This window comes from Punctularia strigosozonata, assembly GCF_000264995.1.
Source record: "Punctularia strigosozonata HHB-11173 SS5 unplaced genomic scaffold PUNSTscaffold_20, whole genome shotgun sequence".
Taxonomy (NCBI): domain Eukaryota; kingdom Fungi; phylum Basidiomycota; class Agaricomycetes; order Corticiales; family Punctulariaceae; genus Punctularia; species Punctularia strigosozonata.
In genome coordinates this window covers 187,759-208,321 of record NW_006767452.1, presented here as the reverse complement: position 1 = coordinate 208,321, position 20,563 = coordinate 187,759, and the positions used below count along the sequence as shown (strand labels likewise).

General features: G+C 56.5%; 7 protein-coding genes across 7 annotated transcripts; 3 read left to right on the top strand and 4 right to left on the bottom strand.

Annotated features, from left to right (window-relative positions):
• Positions 1–856: 856 nt before the first annotated feature.
• PUNSTDRAFT_55836 (uncharacterized protein) lies at positions 857–1,641 on the top strand. Its single transcript, XM_007388718.1, has 5 exons — positions 857–1,137; positions 1,190–1,220; positions 1,327–1,404; positions 1,453–1,562; positions 1,611–1,641. The coding sequence occupies exons 2-5, from the start codon at positions 1,191–1,193 to the stop codon at positions 1,630–1,632; spliced, it is 240 nt and encodes a 79-aa protein (XP_007388780.1). The 5' UTR covers positions 857–1,137; position 1,190; the 3' UTR covers positions 1,633–1,641.
• A 2,181-nt stretch (positions 1,642–3,822) lies between these two features.
• Positions 3,823–4,727, top strand: PUNSTDRAFT_77154 (casein kinase subunit II beta; the record flags this gene model as incomplete). The annotated part of the gene is made up of 3 exons (XM_007388717.1): positions 3,823–3,997; positions 4,049–4,634; positions 4,691–4,727. The coding sequence occupies 3 exons, from the start codon at positions 3,823–3,825 to the stop codon at positions 4,725–4,727; spliced, it is 798 nt and encodes a 265-aa protein (XP_007388779.1).
• A 395-nt stretch (positions 4,728–5,122) lies between these two features.
• Positions 5,123–5,703, bottom strand: PUNSTDRAFT_47779 (uncharacterized protein; the record flags this gene model as incomplete). Its single annotated transcript, XM_007388716.1, has 4 exons — positions 5,123–5,164; positions 5,213–5,353; positions 5,411–5,496; positions 5,553–5,703. The coding sequence occupies 4 exons, from the start codon at positions 5,701–5,703 to the stop codon at positions 5,123–5,125; spliced, it is 420 nt and encodes a 139-aa protein (XP_007388778.1).
• A 1,565-nt stretch (positions 5,704–7,268) lies between these two features.
• Positions 7,269–8,849, bottom strand: PUNSTDRAFT_128538 (uncharacterized protein; the record flags this gene model as incomplete). The annotated part of the gene is made up of 8 exons (XM_007388715.1): positions 8,801–8,849; positions 8,525–8,739; positions 8,231–8,467; positions 7,872–8,176; positions 7,708–7,815; positions 7,568–7,659; positions 7,373–7,513; positions 7,269–7,310 (listed from the first exon to the last, which is right to left on the bottom strand). The coding sequence occupies exons 4-8, from the start codon at positions 8,014–8,016 to the stop codon at positions 7,269–7,271; spliced, it is 528 nt and encodes a 175-aa protein (XP_007388777.1). The 5' UTR covers positions 8,017–8,176; positions 8,231–8,467; positions 8,525–8,739; positions 8,801–8,849.
• Positions 8,850–9,828: 979 nt separating this feature from the next.
• On the bottom strand, positions 9,829–11,798 carry PUNSTDRAFT_55830 (uncharacterized protein). The gene is made up of 3 exons (XM_007388714.1): positions 11,670–11,798; positions 10,255–11,597; positions 9,829–10,194 (listed from the first exon to the last, which is right to left on the bottom strand). Exons 1-2 carry the CDS (start codon positions 11,754–11,756, stop codon positions 10,260–10,262), a joined length of 1,425 nt encoding a protein of 474 aa, XP_007388776.1. The 5' UTR covers positions 11,757–11,798; the 3' UTR covers positions 9,829–10,194; positions 10,255–10,259.
• Positions 11,799–15,560: 3,762 nt separating this feature from the next.
• PUNSTDRAFT_139027 (TPR-like protein) lies at positions 15,561–18,626 on the bottom strand (the record flags this gene model as incomplete). Its single annotated transcript, XM_007388713.1, has 7 exons — positions 15,561–15,569; positions 15,623–17,804; positions 17,861–17,883; positions 17,937–17,990; positions 18,052–18,208; positions 18,260–18,402; positions 18,465–18,626. 7 exons carry the CDS (start codon positions 18,624–18,626, stop codon positions 15,561–15,563), a joined length of 2,730 nt encoding a protein of 909 aa, XP_007388775.1.
• Positions 18,627–19,737: 1,111 nt separating this feature from the next.
• PUNSTDRAFT_139026 (uncharacterized protein) lies at positions 19,738–19,969 on the top strand (the record flags this gene model as incomplete). Its single annotated transcript, XM_007388712.1, has 2 exons — positions 19,738–19,750; positions 19,800–19,969. The coding sequence occupies 2 exons, from the start codon at positions 19,738–19,740 to the stop codon at positions 19,967–19,969; spliced, it is 183 nt and encodes a 60-aa protein (XP_007388774.1).
• Between the last annotated feature and the right edge of the window lie 594 nt (positions 19,970–20,563).

Genomic DNA, 20,563 nt, shown 5'->3' with positions numbered 1-20,563 from the left:
GCGCTCTGGATCTGGTCAGGATCATCACTGCCACGGGGATTCGTAAGTCCGACAAAGGTGCGTCCAATAAGCTCGCGAAGCATGGGACCGTTCCCATCCCATTCTTCTCATAGAGCTCTCAACGCTAACAGAGTTTGCCATATCGGCACTCTAACGCCGCAGCCAATATCAAACCTCGCATGTGAGCGCGTTCTTTTCTTACTTCACGCCCACAATCTGCGTACCATCGTTCACAAACGTTGAATTCATTAGCGGTTCTCCGATCAGCTCTCCACACCGTGTGCATGTGTTCACTCCACTGAAGAAGCTGGAACGTGATACCTACGTGCATCCCGTTGTCTCTATGCCGAATAAGGTGGTGGGATCCGAATGCAGTCATGCCCTTCCTTGCTGATGAGATCCTGTGTAGGTATCTCCTTCTGGTCGGGTAAAGCGGAAATGAAACGGGCAGTGATGTAGGTGTGTAGTCTGTTGAGAGATGCTGATGATGGGTCTGTTTATAACCCAGGGTGTCTTCGTACAGCTACGCCAGATACGTATATAGGTAATCGTGAGGGGTCATTGCATGCGCTTTTCGCCATGTCGCTGTGGCCGGTATCGACCCAGTCGCCCGTTATCGATGTTGAGACACTGCAACTTGGTCGTGATTAGTGAGTATGAGTTTCATCATATCCTTTAGAGGTTTTGTAACATCACTTGCTTATAGTTTTGCAACGAAGGTGATTGCCTAAACCAATGCAGCGATGTTCGTACATTAACCTATGATGATGGAAATACGCGAAGCTTTACTTTGTCTCTATGACCACGCTGTACGTCTATGATTACTTGTTGACATTATCCGACGAGGTCAGTAGTTCAATTTGAAGCTCGCTTTCGCTTTGATGACAGCAACGCGGATTGATATATCGCTCAGATACGATACGCATGGGTGGGATGGAACTTGAAATGGTCGCCAAGTGAGTGTAACACCGGTACACGTTCTCCGCATCAACACCCATTTCCGTAATACAGTATTCCTTCTCTTCCTAGCTGTAAGCACGGAACCCCAACATCAGCAATTCACCGAAGACCAGAATTGAGCATCGTCATAACAGAACCGCTACATACCATTCACATTCGCCTTACTCGTGAATCTAGGTCTGTTCTCGTTCTCTGATAATCCGATCTTATTCTCATGAGGATTCAATAGCATGGCATTCATCTTCGTGGACACAGGATATGTGTATGGAAGCCCTTGATCAACGATGCACATGCTCTGACTTGTCATTAGACGCTACCCTTTGGGTAAAGATAACACACGATCTCTGACTCATGAGCCGTATACAGTTGCAATCAGTGGGCATACAGCCAGCAGCTGTATCTCATCCTCGTGACGGTCGTATCAATGATTATAATGCTGTTCCGGTTAGTCTTTTCTATGCTACCCGTTCCGTTTAACCCAAATAATTCCAGGGTTTACGCTGTCTCCAAGAAGAACTGGCTGGTTCAATGTACATTGATTCCAGTCATGCTGGCCTTGGCCGGAGTCGGTTTATACACAATCGTGAATCCCGGAAACACAGGTATCGGTCAATTGCTAGTATGACTGTAGCGACTCATGTCGTACTCAGGTTCGCCCTTCATTGGCGATAATGTGACGAGAAGTGGGTGACAAATCATCCGAAATTGTTACTTTCAGGCTAAGACCCATCGTCCAGTCTGCCTCCTTGTGCCACCTCATTTACCTCTCATCGCGGTCATACTGGAACTCGGCCTCGTGTTTCATGGGCTGATCTTTCTCTTCACCGCGTATTACACCGTTTCGGCAGCACGGTCTCGGTATGGTTCCCGACTCATGGTAGTCATGCTGCGTGACGGAGCCATCTCGTTCCTTATTATCTTCCTTTCGATCCTGATCTGGCATCTCCTGTTATCTCATGGACGGGTAAGCTATCAAGCGGTGGTTCGTGAATCGACGTTCCTTACGTCAATATACAGCCTGGTTTGCGATCCATCCAAGCTGAGTAAGTCTGAATCCCTTCCTAGCTCCAGTACTCTTACTGAATTGCTGACACAGAGCCCATGTATTGTAAGAGGGCGGACGTAACTCACCCTGCCATATCCACTTACCGCTCTTTTCAGGCTCACATCGCTTCTGATGAACCGATTGATCCTCTCCTTGAAGAAGGCAGGTGCAGCCGGTAACCGGAAAGATTGGGGTATACACACTTTCGAGTCTCCGGAGGACTGGGCAGTTTCGCCAGCAGACCGAAACAGCCACCGACCGTATCCGCGAGCAAGAGGTAATACGTCGTTTCCGCTGAACACCATCACCGTGAGACCCCGACTAGCTTCTCCGGAAAGGACAGGAGATATGGGACTTAGATTCAACGTACGTCGATCTCTAAGCGAGCATCGTCCACGATTGACGCCCCCGATATCAATACCAGGTGGAGGATCCGAGCAAATGCGACATCACGGACTGAACATGTTTTGCCAGTCGCCGTGTGTATATGCACGATAAGGTCATTGCAAGTAGTTTAAGTATGTATCGGATAGTTCAACACAAGAGAAGCATGTATGCAACATCATCATCGTTGTGGGTTTCGCAAATGTTGGGCTCTCGACTGACAGTAACAGTTGCCTATCTCATGCGTTCTTGGTATTAAATTGCCTTGGTTCCAATCTTCGTCGCAGTTCGGGGGAAAACTGCTCTTTATCCACGTTTAGTGTCGCCGTTGACCTGCAAGTGCCTCAAGCCCTCCGCGCAACGCTGAACAGCATCGCAGCTTCTTTCTCAATTTTGTTGGGCTATGCGAGCGCGCTCAAAGACACTGACATGACTCCGGTTGTGGGCGGCGGTGTGAAGCCAGAAAAGCCAAGGCAAATCGGAGTACGCGCGCCTTCGAGTTCCGAGCTTGAGATAGTATCAGGCGTATGTCGTATGCTCCGAGATTGGTGCCCGACTGGGTGTTATGCTTGCAAACCAAGGAGAGCAACGGTGTTGAGTTCTGTATACTTGTAATTTCCGAGTAAGCTCTGGCTGCACGACGATAAACACGACGTACCTCGGAACGTCACAGAACAGCTAAGTCCGAGCGCGTGCGAGGCGTTCTACCATCGAGACCGTATCGGCACGAGCCATTGTTATAGCAGGCTGCTTTGAAACGTCAATGTGGTGACAACCAGCTTGAGGAGATTATCCAGCCTAGGCTGACTGCGAGATCATGATAGCATTCCTTGTATATGGCACCAGACCGCGATGGGAGAAGTCCGTACGATGGTTCGTCGAGCCTACAGCCTTGCTACATCTCAGAGTTATGAATGCCGTGCTATCCATGATGCACATAGGCCCTATCTGGTACCAAGTGGTGTGTAGAGCAGTGAGTTCAGATTTTCTCGTCCTTGACAGGCTCGCGGCTCGCGCAACGAATTACGGCATAATCAACGGAGAGTATCCCTCCAATCCCTCACGATTATAGTCCTAGCACATTTATTTGACGCAACCTGTTGGATCATGAGACTGGAAAGTAGAACGCCGGTCGAAGTCAAGAGTAAAGGAGGTGGACGGATCAGGATGCGGCGGAAGCGCCAGCCAGCCTCGAGGTCATCGCACCTTGGCTTGGACCACAACCGACTCTCTGTCTCCTATCAGTAACCTCAGCACCAGTCAGTCTTCGATACACTGTGTTCGCGCCGCTTTGATCAACGTTTTGACCACCTAGTGGAAGATGTGTCCACCGGTTCTGACTCGGATTACTCAAAGTAGGCGTCCCACATGGCTATGGTGCTACTGCGTGCTCAATCGCTCTAGTTCTGTATGCATATACTCCTCTATCGTGTATGAGATCCGACTGTAACGCTCTGCAGTGGATATCGTGGTTCCTCTCCTCTAAAGGGAACGAATACTTTTGCGAAGTCGAAGAAGACTACATCCTCGACCGCTTCAACCTTACCGGTCTAAACACCGAAGTGGCCAACTACTCACAAGCGCTGGATCTGATAACGGATAATCTAGGTACGTGAATCGTCGCACGTCCACCCAGCCCCTGATCCCACACTGGCCCAGAAGACGACGACGTGCAGGACGAGCTTCGAGGGTCGCTCGATGTCCAAGCCCGTCTACTATACGGCCTCATCCACGCGCGATGGATCGTCACCGTGCGCGGCCTCTCGAAGATGCTCGACAAATACAAGCGCGCCGACTTCGGTCGCTGCCCGCGCGTCTTCTGCCAGTCTCAGCCACTCCTCCCCGTCGGCCTCACGGACGTCCCGTACGAGAAGTCGGTCAAGCTATACTGCGGCCGGTGTGAGGACATCTACTCCCCGAAGAGCTCCCGTCATGGCTCGATCGATGGCGCGTACTTCGGTACCACCTTCCCCCACCTCATGTTCCTCGTCTACCCCCACCTCATCCCTCCCAAGGCGAACCCCTCCGATCCGGCCCGGGGCGATGGCAGGGCCGAAGACTGGGCGAAGGGCGTGCGGAGGCGAGGCTCGACGCGCGAAGACGAGGTGGTCGCCGAAGGCGCGGCGGAGGGTCTCAGCACCGCGACCGCGGCGCTCAAGGCCGAACGCTACCGCCCTAAGATCTTCGGCTTCCAGGTGAACGAGATCGCCAAACTGCAGCGTTGGCAGGAAGCAGTCAGGGATAAGTAAGTGCTCGCTGCACTGCCAGCTTCTTAGGACACATAGCTGACTGCATCCGCAGACAAATCGCCCGACTGGAAGAGCTGGAATACTCGTAGCAACTCCATGGCATTTCTCGCGTCGTATTGTTCATTTGTTGCTACATCATATATGTAGGTACTCTTAATGAATGCTGCATGGAAGTGTGCGTGGAGTAGTTCTTGTACCCTTTTGGTTTTGATGCGGAGAGCAAAACCTTAGACCGGTAAGAAGTACACAACCTGCTCTTTTCTCCGATCACGCCGGTTGAGCGGCTAGCGAGGTGACAGCAAGGCGGACGCGTCGCAAGTGTTCGCTCCAGTAGTCTCAGCGGCGTAAAGTCTTATTCTGACTTGTCGTATCGAAAGGAAAGGGCGGATACAAGGATCCGTATATGAGAATACAATGTAGTAGATACTTGGAGAGAACGAAATTGTCCGCGGAACAGGTACAAGGTTGCGAGAAAGATACACATCTAAAGGGCAACCGTGATGCAGCCGATCGAGACGAGCCCACTCTGAACAACGGTGAATAGCAGAGCTTATGCGATCATGAGAGAGCTTACGAGAATGCCTCCACAGCAGGCAGCAGTGCCGCCGCAGGTGCCGTCGGTCGTGAGCACCTCACAACTCAGCCCGACATCCTCGGCGCTGGTCAAGGTCACGTCGATGGAAGCCAAGGCGTCTACGGCGTCTGCGCTGTCGGCCTGTGTACACGTTAGCGACGCGAGCGGAGACGCGCGAACACTCGAGACGAGACTCACGGGAGTAAGCTCGCCGCAGCACAACAACTGACCGGTCGTGCAAGTGTCAGCGGAAGGCGTGCCGGAAGGAGACTGTCTCTTGGCGGCTACAGAGTGACGAGCGTCAGTTCAAGAACGAAGATGTTCGTCAAATGATACTTACCAGAGACGCGCGTCGGTGCGTAGAGACGGCGAGGGGCACGAGGCGGCAGCCCGCGCTTCAGGCGCTCGGCGTTGGTGCTGGCGGTGGAAGCCGAGACCGAGACCGACGCCGCGATGGCGAGGAGCAACGAGAGAGACAACGAAGACTTCATGGTGATTATCTTGAAGATGCAATTGGGTGGTCGCGAGTGGGACTGGAAGTCAAGGTTGTTCGACTGAAGATTTTGAGAGTAGAACGGGTGTCTTTATAGTTGTTCGCCGTTCATGACGCACAAGTACCTGGAGGTCGAAGTCTGGACCGTGTGGGGCGATAGCCAATGCTCGACGTCAACGGTTTTCATCCCCCAGAAGTACGCACCTTGGTTTCGACATTCCAAGAAGAACTTGAGCAGTGAGCGTACTGTGCAGAAAACAAGCACTGTGCCTGGTATGGTGGAGTCGATAGACACGGGATTCAGGGCACAAGCAGCGGGTGTTGATACATTAGGCAAGTCGCGTCGGGGCCGCGCGTCGGGGTGATAGTATAAAGGTACCGCGGCGGATGCGATCGTGGTTAGCTTTGTTCGAGAAATGGTTTCATATGGAGGACCGTCATGAAAGCAAGACGCGCATGGACAGGCGCGCAGAATTTGCGTCATCGCTTGGGGAGTTAGACCTTGGCAAATGCCGATCGAGCTGCGAAAGCGCTCAGTGGACGCTGGGAAACCATGCATGTCGAGGTATGTAATACGCACCAGTGTAGCAGTAGTGCCAGCAGGTACAAAAGAGGTCGGGAAGCACTGCGCTCGGCGCACGATCATGGACGGTCGAAGTGGCGAGTATGTTGCCGCGTTCAGCAGCTGGTCGCCACGTAGCCCGACAGACGAGCAAGTTCGTGTTTCGCCTCCGGTCAAATCGCTTTCGCAGCGCTAAGGCACAAGAAGCTACGGGAGCACGCGTCGGAGACGGTCAACGCATACAGGGGGCTCTATGTTTCGGAGTAGCTTCAGCAGCCAATGATACTTGGACGCTCTTTGGAGCGCTCAATCAAGGTACCCGGCGCTAATTGTTGCGCCGCTCGTTCTCCACGTCCGAGTGTGTTAGGTCCGGACATTGCGAACGTCGGCCTATAGGCGCGCGCGGATGTGGATGGATTTGGCCGTGCGCGGTTCAAGTTGACGGGCTGCTTGCGTTGAGTGCTTTTACAGAGTGATCATGTTTGTTTGCACAACGCATGCTGCATATACTGGAAATAAAAAAGAACAGGTATGTGATCCGGTCCGTCAAAGGGAACGGAGACTTGGACTCACGGCGGGAGCTCACATTGACGGGATGAAAGTAGCATCCGAGATTATGGTGCAAACGGGGGGCACGTGGCGTTAGGCTCCCTCCAGTCGCCCGCGGGGCCCAATACGGGAAGATCCAATATGACCCCCGCGTGGCTCTCGCGTGGCGTCGAGCCAGGCAAATCGTCCAAACGGAAACACACACCTTAAGTTGCGTAGTTGCAAACGGTCCGCGATATATCCTCCATATCTGCTTCGCGTCAATGCTCGCACTCCAACAAAATTTCGGCGTAATGACAGTTATGGACGATGTTGCACGTCCGCTAAGAATTATAACACGAGTATATCGTAACATGTCTCAACCAGAACGAAAGGTCACATCGAACTGAACTTGTGAACGTCCATATCGTTTGAAGAAGTGCGCGAGGTTCCTCCACAGCACCGGAAAGTACTCAAACGTTGACATTGACGCAACCGATGGAGATAATGCCAGCCTATGTAGTATTGTAGTAAAATTGGTTAACCATGCGCGTGTGCGGACAATGGCAAAGCATACCAAGGTTTCCGTGCAGCATGTGGGAGTGGTGGTGCAGGTGTCGGCGGGGTCGAGCACGGTACAGTCAAGCCCGACCAGCGTGACATCACCCAGCATGATGTCGAGGTCTACCAGAATGCCAGAAGCTTCCGGATTGTCCGGCTGTGGCAGTATAAGCAACACCGACCAATCAGCTTCAAAGAAAGGAAGACGCACAGTAGTAACGGAGCCGCAACACAAGAGATTGGTGCCGGATTCGGGGCACTGCGAGGCGGTGGTTGATCCGGAGGGCTCTTGACGTTTAGCGCCTGCATGGTGTGAGCGCAATCGCTATTCTCATCATTGTATCCACATACCATACGTGGCGGTCGGTGCATAAGGCCGACGAGGAGGAAGAGGAGGAAGTCCTCGCTTCATGCGCTCGGCGTTGGAGGCCGATCCCGAGGGCTCCTGACGTTTAGCCCCTGCATGCTCAATTGAATGAGCGCCATCCCTCCTATGCATCATCGTCCCCACATACCAGATGCGACGGTAGGATTGTAAAGCTGGCGAGGAGCAAGAGGAGGCAGTCCGCGCCTCATGCGGTCGGCGTTAGGGCTGATGACGGTGGCGGAGACGATGACCATAGTAGCGAAGAGCACGATCAGAGAGAGCGGGGTCCTCATCGCGCTAGTCTAGTCGAACAGACGCAAGAGCGGTTGATTCTCGGTTGCTGGACTGGAGTTGAAGGGATGGAAGGCCCGCGCATTTTATACCGTTTTCGCGTCTGGCAAGACCGAGCTTTCCGTGTCACGATCTTCGCTCCATCGGAACAACCAGATCGGGCTGGCCATCGAGAACCCGTCAGGGAATGGCACATGTAGTCAGACATGATCATACCTTCCCAACGTAGCGGACGGTGGGCGGAATGCTGAGAAGGCCCTGATGATTCTTCGGTTCTTGGCGAGCCTACACGCACGGGATCCTTAGACAAGAACACTGCAGACGGTCCTCGATGAAGGCGCCTTGGGCTAAGCAGATCGACGTGTCGCATTGGCGTTGACTCAACGACTTCTCCGTCTGTCTTTTTCGTATGACATCGATGTCGATTGACGGGCTCCCGACGAAAGAATTCGACTAAAGCCGGGGTCAGTGTATGCTGCACCAGGCAATTGGTGAAACCGGACGAATCACTATAAGGGATGCTACTATGACGATCCTGCTGGGGAACACGGTGCTAGACGCTTCAAAATTGCAGCGTCGATCCCAGCCTTCAAGGAAGCGACGGAAGCGAGTCGTTCAGGAAAGCGACGCAGCGCGCACGACGTCGAAGCTCTGCTGTGGCGCGCTTGCTCTGACCTTCGGGATTGCAGCCGATCCACTGCATAAGTAATAATCGCGCGATCATGCTGAAGGGGTTACGTTAGCATACCAGGTTGTTGCTTCGACGGTTGAACATCATAGACCGACCAACAGAAGCACAGCGCTCAACAGTCCCGTGTCTTGCAGTGGAGACGACTGTGCAAATGTAAGAGAAGCACTTCGGCATCGCTACTTCCGTATAATTGATCCGTATACTGCCATGAGTATGAGAACGTACCCTGAAGGTACTTGCACAGTAATCCGAAACTCCTTAGCAACGCCACAGGCGGGTCCCGCATCGCAGGTCTCTCGCTGAGATCGTCGTTGTACGAATCAGCGTTCCGCGGCCGATCACAACCTGGAAGCACTGGAATGAATCGGACGGGAAAAGGAGAAGGAAGGTCCAGAAAGGCATGCGAGTCTCAAGGGAAAAATCGTTCGTCTGATGCCTCCATCGCCACCGAGATCACATCAGCTGCATAGACAATGCATCAGCATTCCGGACACAGACGGCAATCATTGGAAACAAACCGCACGAAAGAGAGTGCGAGCTTCTAGAATTTCACGCCACCTCCAAGGAGTCGGCCTCATTCTGATGCTTCCGTCGTAAAGACGACGTTCAAGATCATTCCGAAACATGTGCATAACGACACGCGAAAGCGTCCGCAGTCCATCCTTTCGCAAGGATGTCTCGCTCGAGAGGTCGACGGCTGAGCGAGACAGCGTCGTAACGATTAGTCAGCACATCGAGCTTCCGGCTAATTTTCGGTGTTCTTGGACCACGTCGGCAATCTACGGTCACCTACGCCCGCATACGAACACACTATCTAGACCGGTGTGATTTCACAGCAGACGAGCATTGCTATCTACAGTACATGGAATGCGAATTGAAAGAAAAAAAGACAAGCAGAGAGCGAGCAAGTAGCGTCGTAGGATTGGATTCGATGACAACAATTTCGACGGACGGTGCGCGTATAAACAGCAGATTGCAAGTCGACCGGAACGATGATGAGGGTTTTGGGAAATCCCTTCGAACATTGTGATGATTTGTGCGATGAAAACAGGGAGCAGCATAGGACGAGGAAGAAGGAGGAAGAAAGTGATGTAAGGCAAGCTTTTATAGGTGGGTATGGTGAGGAGCAAACAAGAATATTTTTGGTTTATGATTATAAATGAGGGAGAAAGCCTGAGGTAGGAAGGGGGAAAGCGATCGACGGAAGAGCGTCTACAGGGTGGATATTAAGGTAGACAAGGGGGACGCATGGAGGGGGAGGGAGGTGCAAGAAACCGCCGGCGATCCGAAAGAGAACACTTTCGGCTCGCCGCGTCGCGTGTGGATAAATCGTTGTGTTTGCGTTCGGTAACGTCAAATTTTGATAATGCAAGATGGAGAGTAACGTCCGTGGGGAGAGGCAGAGCGGTACGAAAACGATGGCGAGCATCACGAGCGTGTGGTAGGCATATCGAATCTTGATCTTCGTCGTAAAAACAAGGCCGCGGTTCTATAAGGAAACGATGAGTCCAAGATGGAACGCGCATCGTGATCGAAGAAAAAAACTGACCTAAATCACGACGTCCGTGTCGGTGTCGAGCTTGATGACCCAGAGCCCGATCCGCCCGATCCCGCCGGGCTACCCACCCCGAACGGATTGGGCTGCTGCATCTGCTGTCGCGGGATAGCCATCGGCAACCCTCCATGGCGTACGATCTCCACATCCGGCCTCACCCGCCCATACACCGGCATTCCCTGCTGCGATTGCTGCTGCTGCTGCTGCTGCTGCTGCTGATGTGCCGGCACATACGCCGCCTGCGGGACCATCCCCTGCGGCGCCTGGAACTGGGCCGGCACCTGTGGCGCAGTACGATAATGCTGGCCCTGGTTCGGGTTCGGATTGTTGTGGTTGCCGTTGCCGCCCATCATCCCCTGCGCTTGCTGCTGAGGCTGCGAGCCGAACGCCCCGGGAGGATGCGACGAGAACCGCCCAAAGCCAGGCCCGGACGGCTGCCCAAAGCCCGTCGCGCCGAACGTGGGCGGCGCCTGGCCCTGCGGGTGCGGCGCCGCGGGCGCGTTCGCGCCCAGCCGGCCGAGCTTGATCTGGTGCTCGCGGTACGGCTGCGGCGCTTTCCCCGGCTGCCCTGAGCTTTGACCTTGAAAGTTCACGTGCTGCTGCTGCTGCTCGTCCGAGGCCTCGCCCGACGGCGAGCGCGAGTGCGACGGCCCGCCGAACGCGCCGTGCGGAGGGGGAGGAGGCGGCGGGTACGCGGCGGGGTGCATGCCCATCGCCATATTCGGCATCCCGACCGGCGCGCCGGTAGGGAGGCGCATAGGGGTGGGGTACGGCGCGGGGCGCGGGCTGGCGCGGCTGATCGGGCGCGGGCGCGGACGGCGCGGGGCGGATGCGTCGCCCACGACGTGCCCCTCGTCCCCGCGGAGCGCGGGATCGATCTGCATGTCGATCGAGGTCGCGGGCGAGGGCGCGGGGCTCGCGCTCATGCTCGCGCGGTCCGCGATCGCCTCGAGGTCCTCCTCGGTGAGGCTCGTCTGGCGCTCGCGCTCGCGCCGCGCCCGCGCGCGCGCGGCGGTCTTGTCCGCCTCTTCCGCCGCGCTCTCGCTGTCGTCGCTGTCGTCCGTGTCCATCGCGTCGCTGTCGTCCTCGTCCTCGTCGTCCGCCGCGCGCCGCTTGCTTTTGCGCGTCCGGCGCGTGTTCTGCTTTTCCTGCCCTTGCTCTTGGCCCTCTTGCTCCTGCTGCTGCTTGCGCTTGCCCTTCCCGCGGCGGCGTTCACGCTTGTTGCCCGCGCCCTGGGAAAAGTCGAGCGTCCAGTACTTGCCCTGGCCGGGCTCGGTGATCGGCCTCGGGATCTTCCTGAAGATCTTGTTCAACGACAGATTATGGCGGATCGAGCCCTGCAACATCGAGAACAAACATCCATCAGCTTGCCTTAAAACATCCGCCTCGAAACCGCGTTTTTCGCTCACCTTCCACCCCTTCTTATCGTTCTTGTGCTCCTCGTACCACTTGAACCGGGCCTGGATGGCCTCGTAGATGCCCTGGAGCGTGAGCATCTTCTTCTCGCTCCCGTTGATCGCGAGCGCGGCGAGGTTCGGGAGCGAGTACTGCGGGCGCGCGCCGTCCGGCGGGTCGTGGAGGTCGGCGAGCGTGGTCGGCATGTCGGCCGAGAGCGCGAGGACCTCGCGCATCTGGCGAGAGTGCGCCGACTCGGGCGAGGCCGGGCGCAGGCGCGGGTCCGGGTCGACGTAGCGCTGCCAGTTCGCGTGCGAGGGCGGGGGCTGCTGCTGGGAAAAGTCGAGCGTCGGGGGCGGGGGAGCGGGGGCTTGGGGCAGGCGGAGGGGGTCCGGCGGGTAGGCGTCGGGCATGGGCGCGTCGAGGGGGGACCGGGAGGAGGAGGGGGGGTGTAGCGCGCGGGCTGGAGGCGGCCCGTCGTCGCGCCGCCGTGGGACGAGGTCGGGTACATGATCGACTCGCGCGGCGGGGGCGGCGCGGTGCGCTGGAACGAGTAGTCGTGCGTGCCAAAGTCCTGGCCGGGGTAGTTGCGCACGCGCTCGCGGTAGTACGGGCGGTCGGGCGGCGGGCCGGGGCGCGCGTCGAGCTGGACGGAGACGTCAGCGATCGGGGGGCGATCGGAGGCAGGGGGAGGGGGACGTACCGGCTCGATCCCGACGCGGTTGTTCTGCGCGTCGTAGGCGGGGTAGTACGTCCGGCTGGCGTGCGAGGTCGCGCGCTCGCGGTGGCGTTCGCGATCGCGCTCTTCGGCTTGCTTCCGCGCGCGTTCGCGCTCGTAGTAGGCGGCTGCTGCGTGGCGGCGTTCGCGCTCTTCCTGAGAGAGCGGCTGCTGCTGTTGCTGGTACTGCTGCTGCTGCTGCGGCGGCGGCTGCTGCTGGGAGGCGTGCGGGTAGGGGCTCCCGGCGGACGAAGACGAGGACGAAGCGGCGTCATCGGAGGTGTCGGTGTACGGCTCCTGGCCGCTGGACTCGTCGCCCGGACGGCGCTGCGCGTGTTGGGGCGCGTGCGCGTGGTGCCTGTTCGCGAAGGTGGGCATGAGCGCGAGCTGGTGGTGGTCGTCGGCGGGGACGAGGAGAGCGTGTGGGTGGGTGTGGGCGAGGCGCGGATCAAGGCTCGGCGGAAAGGCTGCGGACTCGGACGCGGGCTGGGGGTGGAATTCGGCGTGGGAGGCGGGGGCGGGGGCTGGACTGTGAGCGAAGGCGGCGGGTGGGTAGAGGTTTATATGGGCTCCGGGGGGCAAAGGGGCGTTGTACTCGAACGACAAGGGGAGTGGCGACCGTTCCTGGGCGTATAATGGCTGCTGGGCGTGCGCCGGGTGGTAGAGCGCGTCGAACGGCGCGTGATGCGGCTGATAAGACGGCCCGAGGGGAGAAAAAGGCGCGCCGGCGTGGTGATCTTGTTGCCCTTGCTGCTGCTGTCCGAATCCGGAAGCGCCTGGCGACGGCTGCTGCTGCTGCTGCCGCCCAAACACCTTCGCCTCCTCGAGCTCGCACGCGTCAAAGGCGAACCCCGGCTGCCCCGAAGCGGACGAGAAAGGGAAGCTTCCGGGCGACGACGACGACGAAGGGCCGGCCGCTGGGGGCGCGCTCGCCCACGACCCGGCGTGTGCCGTCCGGTTCGGATCCATCCACGCCGTCGCTATTGGCAAAAAAGGGAGAACAAACGGCGATCTCCTTGCTGCGAGGCCGGACCCACAGCGCCAAAGGGTACGTCAACAACCGCGACGATTGGACCGCGAACCGCGTTTCCGTTTCCACGCCGGGCACAAGGGCGACGAGGTCCATCCGAGCGACGAAGAAAGGGAGCCAAAGGGAGAAGGAAAAAAGGGCAGAAAATCGTTAGCCGAGCAGATCCCTTTGTCCGCACCGATCCGGAAGTGGCGTACGTACCTCAAAGGAATCGACGTGTCGTAACCGAGCTCGTAGCGATCCCTTTGTCCGTCCGCTGCCGAAAAACTTCGGAAAAGTCGCAGACTCGTCGGAGAGGGCTCGTAGGTCGTCTCTGGCACGTCCTTCAACGCGCAGATACCTGAGGGCGTCCGAGGGCGGGGCTCGCCTTTTATTCCCCTCGCCCCTCCCCGCCACGGCGCCCACACCCCTCCCATACAAGGCAACCGCCCCGCTTCTCGCTCGAGCCCAAAAAGTCTATGATTCGTGCGCGCACCGAACCCTGGTGCGACTTGCTTAGCTAACCCCCCCTCGCTGGCGGGGCGAACAGGTCAAAGGGGAGGTCGAAGGGGAGGATTGCCATTCTGGACGGGGACCCACGCCCGAGGGGCCAAACGACTTTTTGGGCCGGGGAACGAGGCAGGGAAGGCGATCAAGGCTGTTGAGTGGGCCGGGAACGGAAATGGGGCGCCCACAGGGAGGAGAGCCGTTGTGGGTCCACAATCGCGAAAGGCAACCCCTCCCGACGCGAGGGGCGGGATGCGCCCGACGCGCCGCGCCGCCTTTCTTTCCGCGTATCGGCGCACCGTTCAAGCTGTCAGCAAATATTAGATGCATATCCGTGCGACCCTGTGCGAACGCGCCTCGGAGTGTTCTTTGAGCAAACGCGTTTTGCAGCGAGACCCGACCCCAGCTGTGGCGGGCAAAGACCAAAGGCGACCGCTGACAAAGCAATCTTCCATACGCGGCAATCGGGCCAGCCGCGTCCATATCCGGAAAGCCTTTGCTTCCGCCGGCATCGGATCCCGATCCGGTGATGACGATAATCACGGTGACCTTTGCGCGTTCCCTCCTGGCGAATTGGCGTGCGGCCTTGCGATGGGTCGTCGACAGCGCTAGTAGCCAAGAGAGCCTCAGCGGGCTCGACGACTCGACCAACGTCTATATAGCGCCGATTCTATTATGCTCGCGTTGCTAGCCGACACGACGACGCCACTCATTGTCATCGTCGTTCGAAACCCTCGCGGCAGCGCAGCGCTATTATGTCCTCGTCGTGATGATCCTCAACCGTCTCGCGAGTGTTTAGCAGCGGCCGGTTAAACCATCCACGGACGGTGGCTATTAGGTGCTTTGTCGGGATTCCTCTTGATATCACCGCAGCTCCTTGTCCGGCAAACGGGTCGAAGCGGTTACACGTTCAATGTCGCGAGTCCGAACGGCGATATGGCTATGTGCGTATAGTCTGATATCGTCTAGTGCCGGTTGAGTCGCGAAGTATCTGCAATTTTATCCTCAAAATCCGGTCGAACGACATCCATCTTCCACAGGAGACATCCGTTCATCCCGAAACGCAATAGCGCCATACGTGCGTCCACCAGCTCATACGACGGTGCCTACAACTCGACGTGAACATGCGGACATACGCGTTCGTCGGCGGGTTACACCGCATCTTTGAGGACTATATCCGCCGCCGCCTCGAAACCGGCGAGTTCATTGGGGTAAATGGATTGCGAGAGCGCCGCAGGCTTCCCCACTCCCCACCCAGCATGGAGCACCCGCTCTCGAAGCTCTACCACGTCGCGGATGAGGTCATTGCAAGCTCTACATGCGCAGGGGAGTATGGTACGGCGGATAAACACGATCAATGACGATGATACGAAGGCATCTAGTGATGTGGTACGCGATTTCTGCCCGGATCGTACAAGTCAAACGACTATATTGACATGAATGGACAGGACTTCGTGAAAATCACGCGGGACATCTGCACGACGCTCAGGGCAGGCAGCGCGAGTTCTCTAAGCAGCCGCAAAGGTAGCAGGGAACATCGAGCTTATAGTAGCAGCACCCGCACCGAAGATGTCGCACACAACGGAGTGGACTATACTCGTACATCGCACCTCATGAAACCTTCGAGTTCGTCGGTCGCGTTGAGGCTGTCGCCGAACTATCGCTAGCTCCTCATTCAGCCTAGACGACGCGGGTCAGCGGCGAATGCATGTCGCGAGTGACGGCAACCTTACCATGAGCTCGAGGATCTCACGAAGGAGATCTGAGCAGTACTCCGCGTTGCCTTCTCGTCCAATCTGCGTGAGCAATGACCAAGCGGTCGTGATATGCCCAACGGCCTCGGCGTAACGACGCCGGTCGCGGTCGAGTAAGCCCATGTAAACATGACACCAAGCGATCTCATAGCGATGTCCAATGCTGGAAGCAAGGGCAAGGGCACGCCCTAGCTTCTCTGCGGATTGATCGTATTGCTCCTGGATACGATCAATCTCGCCTAAACTCTGCAAAGCCCCTGCAGCACCAATCCGGTCTTCAATCTCGAAGTACAGGTCGTGGGCCAGGGTGAGCTTCTCTATCGCCTGCGGGTACTCGCCCTGCATGCTATGGATGTGACCCAAGCTGGACAGACAAAACGCCACGCCTTGTCGGTCTCCGATTTCGGAGGACATCTCGTGGGCCAGGGTGAGCTTCTCTATCGCCTGTGGGTACTCGTTCTGCATGCGATGGATTTCGCCCCAGCTGGATAGGCAATGCGCCAGGCCCTGTCGGTCTCCGATCTCGGAGGACACGTCGTGGGCCCGGGTGAGCTTCTCTATCGCCTGCGGGTACTCGTTCTGCATGCGATGGATCTCGCCCAAGCTGGACAGACAAAACGCCACACTCTGTCGGTCTCCGATCTCGGAGGACACGTCGTGGGCACGGGTGAGCTTCTCTATCGCCTGCGGGTACTCGCCCTGCATGCGATGTACGTCGCCTAGGGTTTGAAAGCACCGTGCTACCATATTCTGATCCGCAACTGCGGTCGACTCCGCCAGTGCGTACTCCAGATCCGCCTTGGCCGCCGAATAGTCATTCGTGCGCTGCCGCAATCTTGCCCTCCTTACCAGGCCTTCTCGACGCCCGACGTTCAGCCCACAGTCTGGCCATCGACTGAGCAGGTCGTCGATGAGATCAGTCGAAGGGCGTGTCCATAATTGAAAGTTCGTGAATTTGAAGGCTGCGCGAGCAACTCCCCGTGTACCTGCTTGCGCCCGTAGTAGCTCCTGCTTGAATATATAGGTGATGTTGCCTACTTCTGGGAGCAACACAGCGCATGCCTCGGTGAAACCGATATCATTGGGGCCAAGATCCCCATACTTGTCCGCGAGCCGGATGTAGTGTTGAAGGAGCTGGTCATAGAGTGAAGCGGAAGGGGGGTGATGCTTCAACATGTATTGCCGGATCGGCGAAAGCACCTTGACGGACCCATTGGAGGCCCTGAAAGCTAAAGAGGCGGCAAGGACAGTCGCGAGGGCAGTGTCTACGTCCTTCAGGCCCAAGTTCATCTTGATCAGTTGATCGATCCCCCCTTGAACCCCGTCAGGTAAACAGCAAATCACGCCGAGCAGCGCAATCGCCTCCGGAACGCCTTTCATCCGTTTCGAATCGAGGGACAATGATATCGACACGTCGACGCTCGTCAGGCGGGTAGGAGAGTCGTGCTCGGCCTTGAGAATGTCGGTGGACTGTCGTTCCCATCGGTGCAAGAGGCTGGAGCAGGGGAGATCACCCTTGACGCTGGCAAGCAGCTTGATGGCCAGCGGCAGACCGCCGCACTTGTCCAGGAGTAAATCGAGATCTGGCTTCTCGTTCTCTGTGATTTCTCGATTGACAGAACAGAAGAGCTTCATCGCGTCATCGGGGGATAGGGGGTTCAGAGAGATGGGTGACCATCGAACGTCTCCTTTAGCGGGCGGGGAATTTCCCCTCATCGTCACAATTAACCGGACGTTCGGTGAAGCAGCCAACATGCGGAGAACCTCGGTGAGCTCTGTCTGTGTACCACCCGAATCCCATGGACTCTCGAAGTTGTCCAGCGCAAGTACCACCGACCCGACGTTCAAAAGAGAAGCCAATTTCTCCATAGGATCCCCGCCAGATGACGAGCTACCACCAAGAACTTGCACGATGGCCTGGACCAATTCTGACGCTGTGAGAAGGGAGTCACATGGCACAAAGCAGCAGCGATTGCGCGACTTGATGGCCTGGTGGTCGAGGAGAGCCAGCGCGACTGACGTCTTGCCGATGCCACCGGTACCCAGAAGAGCGATGTGAGGCCGTTCCTTGTCGCTTAGCTTTCCAACCGCATCTTCTACGACATCATCTCGTCCATAAAAGTAGATCGGGGGTGTAGGGACGACAGACGAGATCTGAATTCTACTTCAAATCGTCAACATAAACGCATTGGGATGGGATATATATGGGGAGCGAACCTTGGAATAGCGGATGTTGAGGTCTATATTGGTTCAAAGCGTGAGTGGACGCCAAGCAACCTGATGACGAACTGACCTGAGCTATATGCAACTTGTTCATGCCGAGGGTTAGATTGGTGAGGGTAGCGATCTGCGCATCGAAGACAAACATCAGCTTGCGTCGATGGTGAGGAAGCCGGCGGCGGTCGCACCATAAACTCCTGAGCAGCATGGTCGATCTGACTGTTATAGCCCGACAGCTGCTCCGCCACGGATTCTCGTCTTAGCAGTGCCGACCCAAACGAAGCGAACGAGAATTCCTTGTGAAGCTTCAGTGGTATCAGCCCCTGCTTGATGTCCGTCAACGTTCTGTGAAAAAGGTGGATAAGCACGCCGACGCCAGCGCACGCGGGCACTCACCGAGCCAGATTACCGAGGTATGACCTGAGGTGGTCAGGTACCTCTTCTTCCTTCTTTCCACCGAGCTCATTCAAGATGACGAAGATCAGCGCGCCTATCCGGCGGGCCAGCTCCGTACACGCTTTCTGATTCTTGCGGACTTTCTACAAGGAGTCCGCGTCAGCGCCGGATACGATACGGGAGCCAAGCACGTTCATCGACTCACCTCGATCATCGCGACGACCTCTTTGGCCAATCCGACGGCGCCTTTGAGAGGTTCGCACATGACGAGACCATCCGAAATCGCACCGAGGACGGAGAGGACCGTTTTGCTGTGTTCGAGTGCGGCATCGAAGCGCTTCCACTTCAGCCCCTCGGGATGCTCCATCGTCGGTGAGGTGAGCAGAGGGAAGAGGACGAGGGAGGGAAGAAGAGAGGCTGGCTTGTTGTCAGGTGCATACCGCCCCCATGGCCATCACGCGGTGTCCCGCCCACAGATGGCGATGCGAGAGGGCTCGGGGCGCCGTGCTTTCAAGAATAGCATACTTTCAGCGCGTCGGAACGCAGACGTTGCACTGGGATTCAACAGCCTCCCGTAATTCTTAGCTCGGAGAACCATATAGCATTTTGAGTCGTTAGACGCGCCGCGACAATAATGCCGGGCTGCAAATCCATAGAGAGCAGGAACATGGTACAGGCGCAGTCAGCATACAATGGGTGCGTACGTTAGCGGAGTCAAAGAGCTCGATCCTCCAAACGGAGGGCTGTGCAATATTGCCTAATCTAGAACAGAATGCACAGCCAGGAAGGCTTTGGACCGCAACTGCCATGGCCACAGTGGTGGGACTGCTGGCGAGATGGATATGGGTAATCTTGTGGTGCTTATGTTCCTGAATTTTTGTGAGTCCACAACATTCCAATCAGGGGCGCTTCAATGACAAGGCCTACGACTCAAGAAATGCTATCACGATCAGCGCTCAACTATTGACGAAGTCGTGGTCGTGTAACTAGCAGCGCCTACAATGAACATCGTGAACCATGGACAGATTAAAGCGCCGAATTATTGCATTAGCTCGTACCGGCATCAGGGGAAGCGCTCTTCTGGTGCTCCAGCGTGTCGAGACGTGGATCTCCGACTGATTCGATCTCGTCCTGGACGTATAGCTTCTCGAGTTCGAGCCTGTGGAACACGGTTATAGTGCTTTCAGGTGTCCACAAATGTCCGTAGGAGGACGTGAAGGAATGATCTCCATGTCACGCTTCGCGTGAGGGGGTAGAGGGCGGGCCATCAGGAAAAATCGGACTATCGAAAGAGTCGCTTATTGGGTACCGAAACCCTCTAAAGCTACTAAATTAGCACGTTTTAGTACGTTTTAGAAGGTTTTTAGCAAATCCGGTTTTTCCTGATGGGCTGCAGTATAGTTCTACTTAGGAGAGCTTCTCCGGGAGCTACATTGTCGACATGTCGACGGCGCATGCTGAGTGAACTTGGAGGGATCATGGACGTTGGAAGTAGGTCGTCGATATCGTTCTGTAGATCATAACTGCTCACCTGCATCAGAGCGCCTTCGACAGGAACACAAACCAACCATGAAGCTTCTAGCTCGTCACCCCAACTTCACGTTGCAGCGTGCTCGCCGGTTGATCGAGAGTTTTCCCGACGAAATTCTCATCGCCATCTTTGTTCCGTCCGGCTCACAGGCGGACAGCTCAGCCTTGATCCTCTCGTAAACCGTTTTCGTCCTCGGAATACATATCGCCATACATGCTCACGGAGTGGCATCCAATACAACAAGCCATGGACCTTCTTCAATTGACGAATCGCTCCAGCTCACTGAAGAGTCTCAAATCTCAATGGATCCGGCCGTGACTTCCAACATTCCCCCATTTCCCGCGTCACGATATATCTACGTCGTCAACTCGATCATCAAGCGCGCGCCTCCGCACCCGCTCCCATCACATATCTGCTTTCTGGCGTATGTTGTATCTACGCGATGTTATGAGCAAGAGATCTCGAAACCAGACGTGAACCGAGAAGTTTAACTCCAGAACGAAGGTGGCAGCGACGGATTGTGACCGTCTCCTCGCGCTCCGCATTTCACGGAGAATGTCTCAAAATCGCTGTTCCCGATGCCAGCCTTCGGTGATACGGACTTCGGCCGGTCATCACTCGCCCTCAACGTTCTGCGGTGGCTTTCGGAGGCGCAGCCGTCTCGCGAGTGCTTATACGGTCAGACTATTCACGGAAACGCTTCGCCGTGATAACGTGCGTCATGACAGTTTTCTTCGTGTCATTCCAGCTTAGGGTGTTCAACACGCAGGCAT

Excerpts from the sequence above, each read along its gene's own strand:
- PUNSTDRAFT_55836 (XM_007388718.1), top strand. The coding sequence starts at position 1,191 with ATGGCATTCATCTTCGTGGACACAGGATAT. Across the intron at positions 1,221-1,326 it reads TCTTCGTGGACACAGGATAT|TTGCAATCAGTGGGCATACA; the intron begins GTGTATGGAAGC and ends AGCCGTATACAG. Across the intron at positions 1,563-1,610 it reads CGTGAATCCCGGAAACACAG|GTTCGCCCTTCATTGGCGAT; the intron begins GTATCGGTCAAT and ends TGTCGTACTCAG.
- PUNSTDRAFT_55830 (XM_007388714.1), bottom strand. The coding sequence starts at position 11,756 with ATGCTCACGCTCCAGGGCATCTACGAGGCCATCCAGGCCCGGTTCAAG. Across the intron at positions 11,598-11,669 it reads ACGATAAGAAGGGGTGGAAG|GGCTCGATCCGCCATAATCT; the intron begins GTGAGCGAAAAA and ends TCGATGTTGCAG.